General features: G+C 20.3%; 3 protein-coding genes across 4 annotated transcripts in view; 2 read left to right on the top strand and 1 right to left on the bottom strand.

Annotated features, from left to right (window-relative positions):
- Positions 1 to 435: 435 nt before the first annotated feature.
- LOC102675585 (bleomycin hydrolase) lies at positions 436 to 3,479 on the top strand. Of its 2 annotated transcripts, none has more exons than XM_006613260.2 (4): positions 436 to 735; positions 1,218 to 1,531; positions 1,646 to 2,473; positions 3,080 to 3,479. In XM_006613260.2, exons 1-4 carry the CDS (start codon positions 726 to 728, stop codon positions 3,293 to 3,295), a joined length of 1,368 nt encoding a protein of 455 aa, XP_006613323.1. In that variant the 5' UTR covers positions 436 to 725; the 3' UTR covers positions 3,296 to 3,479. The 2 variants fall into 2 exon arrangements, with proteins under 2 accessions (XP_006613323.1, XP_006613322.1); XM_006613259.2 differs by having other exon boundaries at positions 479 to 735; positions 1,215 to 1,531.
- Positions 3,480 to 4,009: 530 nt separating this feature from the next.
- Positions 4,010 to 5,566, bottom strand: LOC102675445 (uncharacterized protein F58A4.6). The gene is made up of 3 exons (XM_006613258.2): positions 4,758 to 5,566; positions 4,560 to 4,674; positions 4,010 to 4,431 (listed from the first exon to the last, which is right to left on the bottom strand). The coding sequence occupies exons 1-3, from the start codon at positions 5,132 to 5,134 to the stop codon at positions 4,168 to 4,170; spliced, it is 756 nt and encodes a 251-aa protein (XP_006613321.1). The 5' UTR covers positions 5,135 to 5,566; the 3' UTR covers positions 4,010 to 4,167.
- A 1,750-nt stretch (positions 5,567 to 7,316) lies between these two features.
- LOC102675310 (proline dehydrogenase 1, mitochondrial) overlaps positions 7,317 to 12,390 on the top strand; it is a 24,196-nt gene continuing 19,122 nt past the window's right edge. The window contains exon 1 of the mRNA XM_006613257.2: positions 7,317 to 7,926. Coding sequence (XP_006613320.1) covers positions 7,621 to 7,926 — 306 coding nt within the window. The 5' untranslated portion in view covers positions 7,317 to 7,620. The remainder of the gene's footprint in view (positions 7,927 to 12,390) is intronic.

Here is a 12,390-nt window from a genome sequence, read left to right as displayed (position 1 = left end):
TTAAAAGAGTAAAAGAGGTTAAAATACATACATATATTGTACAAATATTGACTATTTATATATTTATATATATATTTTAAATTATAATTTTCTAACTGATGTATAAGTGTTTTATGATATCAAATCAAAGCTTTTTTTTTCCATGATTATATTAAAATATTTTATTTTTTTTAAATTGTTTTGGAAATTGAAGCCAAAAGTTAAATCGTAATTTTTATTTCCTCTTTTATTTTCTATTAAATATAAATATTCATTTTTTAATTGGTTTACAATATATTTTTATTTTTATTTAAATTATAAATATAAATTCTATTTAAATATTTATATTTTTGATTTATTTAAAAATTTATAAATTAATATGAAAAAGAAGTCTTTTAAAAGAAATACAAGTTTGATTGGTTATTTCTAATACAATAGGATAATACAATCGTACAAATAAACACGCATATTGGCCAAAAGTATCACATCTACAGATAAGATCATATAACATCGTGTGTAAGTGACTAAAGGAGGGGAATATTCCCTTTGCCTCTGTGCCGTCTCACGAACTTCTTTCTAGTTCCTTATAGTAGATAATATTATCTTTCTTGTTCCGTCTATCAAACGAATGAAATGTATGTAACAAAAGTGGTATGCTTCTGTGATTTCTGAACTTTGTATAGTACTTGGTCGAAATTCTTAATTGAATCTATTAAAATTAAGGCAAGAAGAATTCATATATAACGATGGTTGCCTGTGAGTTATCTTTTTATTTATATTTATATATTCAATTTTCATATTTTTTTCTAATATGATATTTGTAATACATATAAAGAAAAATCGAACTTTTCAATGTAGCGAAGATTAACATTCTACATTTTGTTTAGCCACTCCCTGTTTTTATGAACTATTATGATATTGATAAATGCTGTTAATAAAATGTTTATTTTTCAAAAAGATTAAAATTAATTGATTTCTGATTTTAAATATTTAAACGAAAGAATTTGTTTTAGAATATTTATAATTATAATTTCTCAATTAAATTAAAAATATATTTTCGATAAAAATATATACATATTTTACATACATAATATACATATTAAAATATAATGTATAATATTTTCAGAAACTTATTAAGATATTTTGTTAAGAAAATTAAATATTATTTTTCTTTATTTATAATTATTATTATTAAATATTATATATATAAATTATATATTAATTTTATTTTTAAGCAGCAGGTATTTTAACATCAGAAATTCTAAATCAATTACGTGCAAAATTTTATGAAGATAATCGCAATACTTTGGCACAAAATGTATGTACAAGAACTAATCCCTTGGAAGTTTGTGTTTCCCGAAAAGTTTTGCAAGAAACACAACATGTATTTACTCACAAGATTGCAACAGAAGGAAAACCTATTACAAATCAAAAAAATTCTGGTCGATGCTGGATATTTTCTACTTTAAATGTTATAAGAAGTGCCTTTATGAAGCAATACAATTTAGATGAGTTTGAGTTTAGCCAAGCTTATTTATTCTTTTGGGATAAGGTTTTTATTATATATATATTGCATTTATTATATAAATATATTTATTATAATAATATTGCATTATATATATATATATAGGTTTTTATATTTATAAATATATTTTTTATTATATAGATTGAACGGTGTAATTATTTTTTACATAATATTGTAAAAACTGCTAAAAGAAATGAACCAGTAGAAGGTCGATTAGTTTCATTTTTGTTACATGATCCTATTTGTGATGGAGGTCAATGGGATATGGTTGTCAATCTTATAAATAGACATGGTCTTGTTCCTAAAATCTGTTTCCCAGAATCATATAATTGCGAGTCTAGTTCACGCATGAATACTATTTTAAAGAGTAAATTGAGAGAATATTCCAAAGTTTTAAGAGATTTAGTATCTCATGGTGCAACAGATGAAGAATTAGAAGCTCAGATTTTGGAACAAATGGTTGTAATTTATCGAATAATTGGTATTTGTTTAGGTATACCCTCAAAAACAATCACTTGGGAATATTATGATAAGGCAAAGAATTATAATTGCATTGGACCTATTTCACCAGTAGAATTTTATGAAAAATATGTGAAACCTTATTATAATGTAGATGATAAAGTATGCTTAGTAACTGATCCTAGACCATCTAATCCATATGGAAAACTTTATACCATAGACTGTTTAGGAAATGTTTGGGGCGGAAGACTTACACTATATAATAATCAACCACCTGAATTATTAATGAAATTATGTGCAGAAAGTATAAAACAAAATGAACCTGTATGGTTTGGATGTGATGTAAACAAACGATTAATCGCTAAACAAGGTATACAAGATATGAGAGCATATGATTTTGAATTAATGTTTGGAACTGATATCCAAGTTAATCTTACAAAAGCAGATAGATTACTTTATGGGGATTCTATGATGGTTCATGCAATGGCATTGACAGCTGTTTCAATTGATGTAAGTTAAAAAATTTTTATAAAAAATTTATACAAATATATTGATATTTTTTTGATTAATTTATATCAAAAAACATTTTTTTATTTTAAAAAGTTATATAGTGTGTTATTTGTATAATGTATTATTTATGAACATAGCATGATCAACTTCTCTTCTTTCCATTGCTATTTGTGTTATTCTTTGATTCCTGAATTATTTAATTAAATCTCAATGTTCAGATCAAATATATAGATATTTATTATATTCATAAAATTAATTTTATGTAAAGTAAAATTTTTTAAAAAAATTAAATTTTTTTTTATTTTTTTCCACAAATTTTATTTACTATAATTTTCTATTATTTGTAATATACATATATAATATTTGTATTTTTTTATCATTTATTTATTGAATTATATATTATTATTATATTATATAATTTAAGTATAGTACAGGATAAATTTTTGATTAAATTATATGTTAAGTATGTATCAAATTATATATCAAATATTTTTTTATATTATTAAAAATTAAAGACATATGTAGATATTTATGTTTAATAATACATATTTATTGAATTAAATTATTTATTGAAACCTATAATTATAAATTATAATTTTTTTTTAGAATGAAGGTAAAATTAAACAATTTCGAGTAGAAAATTCTTGGGGTGATGATCAAGGACAAAAAGGATATTTATTATTAACAGCTGATTGGTTTTCTGAATTTGTTTTTGAAGCAGTCATTGATAGAAAATTAGTACCCGAGAATGTTTTGGATGTATTTAAACAAGAACCTATAACTTTACCTGCATGGGATCCTATGGGTACACTTGCTCACTGATAATAATGTAAGCTTAAATTACTTCAAGATGGAATATTTTAGTTAACAAAAGTGTGTATATAATATTAAAAATTGAACATCAAATAAAATTTTAAGCACATTGGTACAGAAAAGTACAATAAAATAAGACTTTAACACTTTTATAGTTCATTAACAACAATTAAAATAATTCTAGAGAATTAAATTATGATTTGAATTATCTAATGCTCTTTCAGATATAAAATAATATATATTGCTGTAATTAATAAAATATTAAAACTGTATATTTAACATAGTTCCTAAAATTTAAGATGATCATGTGTATAATTTCGTTTTTAACTTATAGTTTAGATATATTTACAAATAATAACTGTTGTTTTTTTTTCTTCTTTTTTTTTTTTTTTTTTTTTGTTACATTAAATGTCACGCGCGCGTGCACAGACACACACACACACTTAAATACATAAGTTAAATATATTTAAAAATGCAGAGAAACCAAAAAAATTAAAAATTCCATTATAGAAATATTCTAAATATTCATATATGATAAAAGCCATGAAATGTATTTAAAAAATTTCAAGAAATTTTGTAGCATTTAAATTCATATTTAAATATTATTCATATATTTCTGTTTATATTTCTGTTTCAAATGTTTGCAAATTAAAAAGACTTAATAATTGTATGAAAATTAATAAAAATGTTGAAAATATATATGTTTATTAATTTTAATTTAACAGAATATAATATTTTTTATTAACATTTATTTAATAATTACAAAAAATACATTTTTGAAAACAATATTTTCATATTATTTATTTTTAAACATAAATATCAAATTTAATTAGCCTAATTTTAAACTATTTTTAAAAATTTTATGAAATTAATATTGATTACTAAGTTTTATGCCGTTCTTTTTGTATTTTATAACAATATTTAAGTTTTGCCCATATACCTTGACACATATTTTGTAAACGAATATCATTCTGATTTATAGAAAACTTATAAATATGCTTTACGATCTGTTTTGGGGTTTTTAACTGACCTTGTTGAATCAAACTTAAAGCAATATATAATTTACAACGAGCAACTAGAAAAGGATCTCTAAGACGAAGCGCCAGTTCAAATTGTTTTATGGAAATTTTTCCTGCTATTTCAGCCTGCATAAGAAAAAATATTATGTTTAAATAAAATTTCATATTTTTTCTTAAATTATTCCAAAAATTACTATAAATCAATAAAATTTTATTTATTATTTTTTAATATATTTCATAAGAATAGAAATTACGCAATATTGAAATTCTTCTCCTAAAGCAGAAAATGCTCCACCTAAAGTAGATAACCAAGACATAGCATGATCAACTTCTCTTCTTTCCATTGCTATTTGTGTTATTCTTTGATTCCTAAAGTTAAATTTCATTTTACTGTACAATTTCATAACATTGAAATAAAAAGATTTTGATTAAATCGGTATTTGAAATCTTACCATTTGTAATCTAAAAATTGTTTTCTTGGCATTCGCAATTTTATTAGAATCATTTTTGAATCTACTTTATTTAACAGTTTGTATGTTAAGTATTGTAATAATTTTTTAAATGCAGCCTTTCGATATGTTTGTGAATTTATTAACGTTGTAATATATGCTGATATAATGTAGGCATTAAATCCTTTTCTGTTTAAGGAATTTCTATTTACTTGTACTACATTACTTTCATTGACATTGTTCATATTAATATTTGTTTGATATATATTTTTAGTTTCTCTTGCTTTTTGTTCGTATTTAATCACAGAATAATATGTAATAATAATGCTATCGAAAATTGTGCTGCCTTTATGTATAATTAATTTTATTGAATCATCCATTTTTTTTATTCAGTATATGACAATAAATGACTTTTTAAATAAATGACAATATTGCTTCATTATATATGAAGTCATTACTATATAATAATATAAATTATACATATTAAAAATTTATATCACAAATATTGTTTCCACTAACACTATATGTTTTTTGTAAATATTGGTTATAAATTTTATATAAATAAATTTGATGACAGTATTTAATTTGTAAAAAAATTGTACTGATTGTTTCTATTTTTAACATTTCCAAAACATTTTTTTATGTCTTGTCTTTTACACAAATTTTTGAGTTAACAATTTAAGGTTAGAAATTAATTCGATATACGCGTGTTAATGATAACAAGATGGTAGAGATGATAATATTAAAATGATGCAAGTTACTATAATTAAAATTAAAACAATAGCATTTTCATTTTTGAAATTATTAATTTTTAAATTTAAATTTAAGTATCTTACACATACACACACACACACACATATATATATATAAATATATATAAGCTTTATGATATGTACTATGAATTCCTATTAAATGTATTATAAGAAATATATAAGATATATCTATTTATATTAATTTTCAATAATATAAATGATTAAATATTATTTAGAATATACATACATTTTTGAATGGCAATAATTGCAGTAATAATTTTATTTTTACACGTTTAGTTATAAAATTTATTAAAATTTAAGTTTCTATTGACATACATGTATATGTACATAATATTCATGATGATATCGATACATAATACTTAAAAAATTAAATATTTATTTATTAATTATTCATATATGAATTATTCAATCTTTAATAATAATTCAATTAATAAAATGAATTAAATTAAATTATATTTTGGTAAATAAAAGATATAGTTTAGAAAAAGAAATGATATATATCTTATAATACAAAGAATAAGAATAGTAAAATAAGATTAATTAAAAAATGTGCATAATATTTATATATGTCAACATGATTTATTATATTAAAAATATTTGTTAATAAATTATAAATATTATTTCACTTTTTTTCATTTAATCATTTTGAATGATGCAATCTTATTGGTTATTTATCATTGTATATACATCAACGGTTATCAACGTAAGCAAAATATATATGTAATGATATAAAGTATATTAATAATATAATATAAAATAAAAATAAATATAAAATATTTAAAATTAAAAATCATTATCAAAATAATAAATACACACACACACACATCAATTGTACAATTACTTGATTAATAATATAAATCACAAATTATACAATTCAAAATATATTTTGATTATTATATATTTTATTTTATTATATTTTTTTATTTTATTATATATTTTATGCTATTTTATATACTATTATATAAATTGTTATTATTTCATGTAAGTGTTACAATAAACATATAAACTTTATAGAAGTTTAACATATAAACTTATAGAAAAATTTAATTGAAATATATAGAATTGTATAATTAATTATAATTATTTATATTTCTTTTGTATTTTATATCATATATATATTTATATTTTCATTCCATAATACTTATATTTATCAATCAATAGTTTTAAAATATATTTTTATATATTATAATATGTATAAATAAGAGATGTTGAATAATTATTTATTTAATTACAACTAATCTATAAATATTATAAAATAACTAATTATTTACATGACATTCGATTTTTAAAAATTGATTATTTTAAAATTGATAATTTTAAAATTATTCAAATATTTTTATATAATTGAAAATAAAAAAAACTATATAAAAAAATTATTTTATGTATTATTCATAATTTGAATAAGTAGAGAATTAAAATAAGATATTAAAATATATATCACAATTAAATAAAATTATGTAGTTCAGGGTAATATAAAACATGTTTTGCGCCACTGTGCGCGTTATACGATAGCGCAGTTATTGGCATTTCCCAAAATTTAACCGACCAGTCATGAACAGCAATCTGAACACACCTCTGCAACGAACCAATCAGAGAACTAGTATCTATTGTTACGGTATGGTAATTGGGGCAACGTACAACAATTGAAATTCACTTAATCGCATTATATTTGTAATAAAATAAAAAAGAATCTCTTCTGAAAAATTTATATGCTTTTTAAAGTTGCTTTTAAGCAAGTATTTTATATAGATTTTATATCAGACAGTATTGTCGGAAGGTAAGCGTTTGACTTGTACGTCGCTGGATGTCTACAAGTACCCCACCTTGTGATTCGGTCTAAACTTTGACGAGATACCTCTATTGGTATTGGGGTCTCCGACTCGATCGTAGCAAGTTGGATTTACCCCGTTTCTCACTAAGAAAATTGTCTTGCCCAATTTACGTTTTAAATTGAAACATTTACATATTTCTGCCGTTAGTTTTTTTCAGTGAAACTCAAAAGACAAAAATTATAGCGGTAGGCGGGTTGCAAATTTTCTAAATAGAGCGTCTCATTGCTGACATTTCTTACATTAGACACGCGACGGCCAGGTATGGCGTTTTTGAGAACGGTGCCGCGTTGCAGTGCCGGTAAAAAGTTAAGGAAATGTTTACCACTTCCTATTGGGTTTCTCGAGAACATAACGAAGCCATCGGTGCAGTTGGTGCAGGTGCACGAACGTGAATACACCGGCACTACTACTGACGTGAAGCCGGCTCCACGGCAGATTGATCCTTTGGATTTGAAGTTTAACGATCCAATTGCTGCTTTTAAAAGTAAAACCACGAAAGAACTGCTTCGTGCATACGTCGTTTATCAACTATGTTCGATCGAATATATTGTCGAGAACAATATGAAGGTAAGTTCTTAATATCATTTTAATTTAATGTTCTACATGATTATTTTGCAAATTACATATTATATATTTATTAGATATAAATTATTCATAAGACATATAACGATATGAAATAATATGACATATGATTGTTCTTTATAAAGTTTTCTTTCTCTTCTCCTCTTATTTCCTTATGTTATTAAAATAAATTACATATTTAATATATTTAATATTAATATTATATTACCATTAAAAAATTACTTGTAAAATTTCGTATTTTTTTATAATATTTGTCAAGAAAATGCATAGATAAATTTATTAATACAAATTTCAAAAAAATATTTTTCTTATGTTTAATGAAATATTTTTAAATATTTATTATTTAAAAATTTTTAATCTATAATATTTAATATAATAAAATATTGATTTAGATCAATGTGATGTAATCATGCATAACATGAAGAATAAAAATTTCTATATTTTATTTGATATTATTACTTATATTTAAAATAATTTTTTCATGCATAAATTATACGTATATATATATTAATATTTTATTAAAATAACTTAAATTTTCATAATAAATATTTTATTATATTAAAATAATTGTAGTTGTTAATTAAAATGATTTTGAATTAAATAATGAAATTTTTTTATCTTTATATGAATTATATATATAATTGAAAAATCAATCAATGAAATTGAAATTTTTAATAATTAAAATTGAAATTGTGAAATTGAAATATTTTTATTTTAATGAAAAAGATGAAATACATATAAAATTAAATATTAATAAAATTGATTAAATTCAACTCTAAGAATAAAATTTAATTTTTCGAAAAATTATGCAGATAGGATTTATACGTTATTTTATATTACCGGAAGGAAGTTGTTTATAGTTTCTACTTGTTCGTTACACAATATGTATAGATGTCGGAAGAATGACTATCGAATAAAATACTAAAATATATTTAAAACGGAAGCATCGATTAAATTTCTTATTTCTTTTCAAAGAAATAGCATTTTGAATATATTTCGACTAAATTTTTATTCATTAAATTTTTATGTAAAAAAGAAATTTTTACTTATCAAGTAAAACAGTGACTTTTTATCAATAGCATCAGAATTCATAGACAATTTATATGACGACGTGGCGCGTTATTGATTTTAGTAATGCTTAATACATTGAATTCAGCTAACAATTTTGTCGCAAACTTATGTGGTAGTCAATTACGTAACATCAAAGAAATCGGTCGAGTATAGTAGATTGTAAAAATTTATGTGAGTTTATTGGTAAGCTATCGAGATGTTACTATTGTATAAAGGTAAATTTTTTTTTCTAGCGTATTTTAATTGTAATTAAATTTAATTTATTTTCAAATAATATAATAACAATATAATCAAGAATTTATATATAAAATATTTCTTACTATTAAAAATATTTCTATATTCACATAATTTCATAAAATAATTTATAATTATTATAATATAATATATATAATAAATAATATAATATATATAATAAATATAAAATATAAATATTTTTTTCTATTTATTGGTGATTAATTTAAATAAAACAATTGAATGAATTGTATGATAGGAATATTTTTTTAATTAATTTTAATTAATTAAATTTTTAATTAATTTATAATTTATTTATAATTTATTTTTTGATAATTATGAATTCTTATTAGATTTAATAATATTTTTAAAATTGTGTTTTTTTTTAAATTGTAAATCTTTTATATAGAATATTTATATAGGAAATTTATTTAGAAAATGAATTTTTTATATGTTTTTAAATTTTATAATAAATAAAAAATATGCTTGTTGTTATGCTTGTTATGTTTATTGGAAATAATTAGGATTTTATTAAATTATAAAATATCATAGATTGAAATATATTTGTGCCCATTCGTGACACATTAATTCTGTCTTTGCCATCGTATCGATTTTAATTTACATCGGCTTTATGCTTGTTTGAGGACAAGATTATTTAAGTTCTGTTCTGAATATCATTACTAATACGCTAATGTGATAGAGATATTTAGAAATATGCAATAAGTGTTAATCTATAACACTAACAAGTATCGTATTATTATTTAATGTTATTGAAAATAACCATTAAATTCTTTCAAAGTAAATATTAAATGAATTATATATGTATACAATAATAATAATAAATTTTGCATTATAGGATAAAAGAATATAAAATTCGGAATATAAAATTCTATATTATATCAATATAAAAGTTATAACAATGTGCAAAATGACAATTACAAATGAGAGATTAATCGTTTTAGATGATATTTTTTTTTATATTTTAGTTCTACGGAATTTTTTTTTTCGTTTTATTTCCGAATGATGCCGAAGTGTTATGTGTATTGCTAATAGAATCATTTTATTATTGCATTCATTAAATATATATATATAATCATTGCACAAAAACTAATTTATCATTTAATTATAGTACGCTATTTTATTAATGCATTAATAGAAGAATGCGTATATATATATATAGATATTTGATGATTCACTTCCTATCCTGAATATATAAACCTTCCCACACTTTATTGATTATTATTGATTTTTAAAGTGCGACATGATTCCTTAGCGTCTTCATTTCAGACTCTTAAACAACGGAGCCAAGCATTGTCTTTTTACAATATAATTATTCGAGAAATATTTATTTTGATATTTGTGTCATATTTATTTTTTAAATTAATTTTCAAATATATGTCTAATTTATTTATTGTATTGATAAAACAAAATAGATAATAAATATCTAATATAAAATATGTATGGATTTTTTTTCGTAATAGAAATGATAAAATTAAATATAATTAATAATTATATAGTTATAATATAATATAATGATTTCTTTTTAATTTATTTAAATTATGATAATAAATTAAATATATCAGTTAAATAAAAATTCTTTAAGTTTTATATGCGTGTAATTAATTGATTCTGCTTTTTTGATCTTATAATTTAAATGTGTTAAATCATAAAATGATAACATCATGATCATTTATGAAATTTTATTAATAATTTTCGTATAAATATCTTAATCCTAGTAACTGATATTATTTTTTATTTAAATTTCTATTTTTTTTATAAAAATATTTGATTATTTATATCATATGTAATACCTATTTATTATACCTATCTAATTATATAAATGCATAAATTTTTGATATGTTTTCATTTATCATTGTGCACATCTATTAAATATGTAATTAGTATTTTGTATTAATTAATTTCAATTATCAATTTAGAAATTAGAATCGAAACTTGATTTTTGGATTCACAAAATTAGAATCCGAAATTACAAGAAATTTCTATCACTAGACTTTCAATGTCTTGACTATGAAGCCGCAAAGTTTTGTTTACAAACACAGTAGACATTATTCATTCTTCAGTGAATTACATTTTAGTCTTAATTGCATACATGTGCGAAAATTTTTAAACTCAATTTTTTCAAAAACTATTTTGTTTATTTTGTTTTTTTATTTTTTCTTGAGGAATCATCTCATATATGTTATTTGTCTGTTATATATTTTCTTTAAATTATACGATAGAAATAATGAGATATTATAAATTTTTTATTTTTTGAAATTTTTATATAAATTATTTAATAGTTTAATAATAAATATTCTTTAAAAAAATTTAATATTTTATAATTAAAAAGTTTTAGTAAAAAGCATATTAAAATATATTTCTTGAAAATATTATATATTATTTAATGTTCAGCACTCATGTATTAAATTAATAATGATAACAATAAATTAAAAAAGTTATTAAGGTACTATTAATTTTATTATGCAATGTAAACTATTATGTAATTATGTAAACTAATAATTTTCAAAACATTGTATTAATATTTGATATATTAAAAAAAAAATAAAGAAAAATGATTATTGGGAATGTATATAAAAGATATTATTTTGTAATATAATAATAATATGTGTCTTTGATAGTAATGCAAATTAAAGGTGGTAGATTAAATAGAATTTAGTATGTGACTACATATAATTTATAGATAATTTATATCTTTTGATTTCTATCTTTATTCTAAAGCTTTTTAAATGTTTGTTTTAATTCAGGAAATATTTTTAATTAGTTAAATCATTTTTATTTAATATTATTAAAATATAAAACGAAATAATATTTCTACTTTTAAATTAATAAAATCTTTTGTTACTATGCAATTATTTATATTAGCATTCATCGACCATTAGATTTATTATTTTTATATTTTTTGAATTATATAATATTATTTTATTTTTTTTGTTATTATATTATTATATTATTTTATCTGTTTCTTTTAAATAATAATGATAATTCACTTTTGTAATTTTGAAATATTGCATAATGTATATATTATGTTATTTATATATTTATGTTATAATATTATATAATATAATATAATATAAATCTGAAAATGATGTATATTGTCATAATTCCAGAAATTATTATCGTGAATTT

The sequence above is a fragment of the Apis dorsata genome, unplaced genomic scaffold (assembly GCF_000469605.1).
Source record: "Apis dorsata unplaced genomic scaffold, Apis dorsata 1.3 scaffold_137, whole genome shotgun sequence".
NCBI classification, from domain to species: domain Eukaryota; kingdom Metazoa; phylum Arthropoda; class Insecta; order Hymenoptera; family Apidae; genus Apis; species Apis dorsata.
Note: the sequence above shows the minus strand (reverse complement) of the source record. Positions and strands in the feature narration are given on the sequence as shown.

Coding starts and splice junctions, on each gene's coding strand:
- LOC102675585 (XM_006613259.2), top strand. Junction 1,532..1,645: donor ATTTATTCTTTTGGGATAAG/GTTTTTATTATA, acceptor TTTATTATATAG/ATTGAACGGTGTAATTATTT. Junction 2,474..3,079: donor TGACAGCTGTTTCAATTGAT/GTAAGTTAAAAA, acceptor ATTTTTTTTTAG/AATGAAGGTAAAATTAAACA.
- LOC102675445 (XM_006613258.2), bottom strand. CDS start 5,134: ATGGATGATTCAATAAAATTAATTATACATAAAGGCAGCACAATTTTC. Junction 4,675..4,757: donor CAATTTTTAGATTACAAATG/GTAAGATTTCAA, acceptor ATTTAACTTTAG/GAATCAAAGAATAACACAAA. Junction 4,432..4,559: donor GAGAAGAATTTCAATATTGC/GTAATTTCTATT, acceptor TTTCTTATGCAG/GCTGAAATAGCAGGAAAAAT.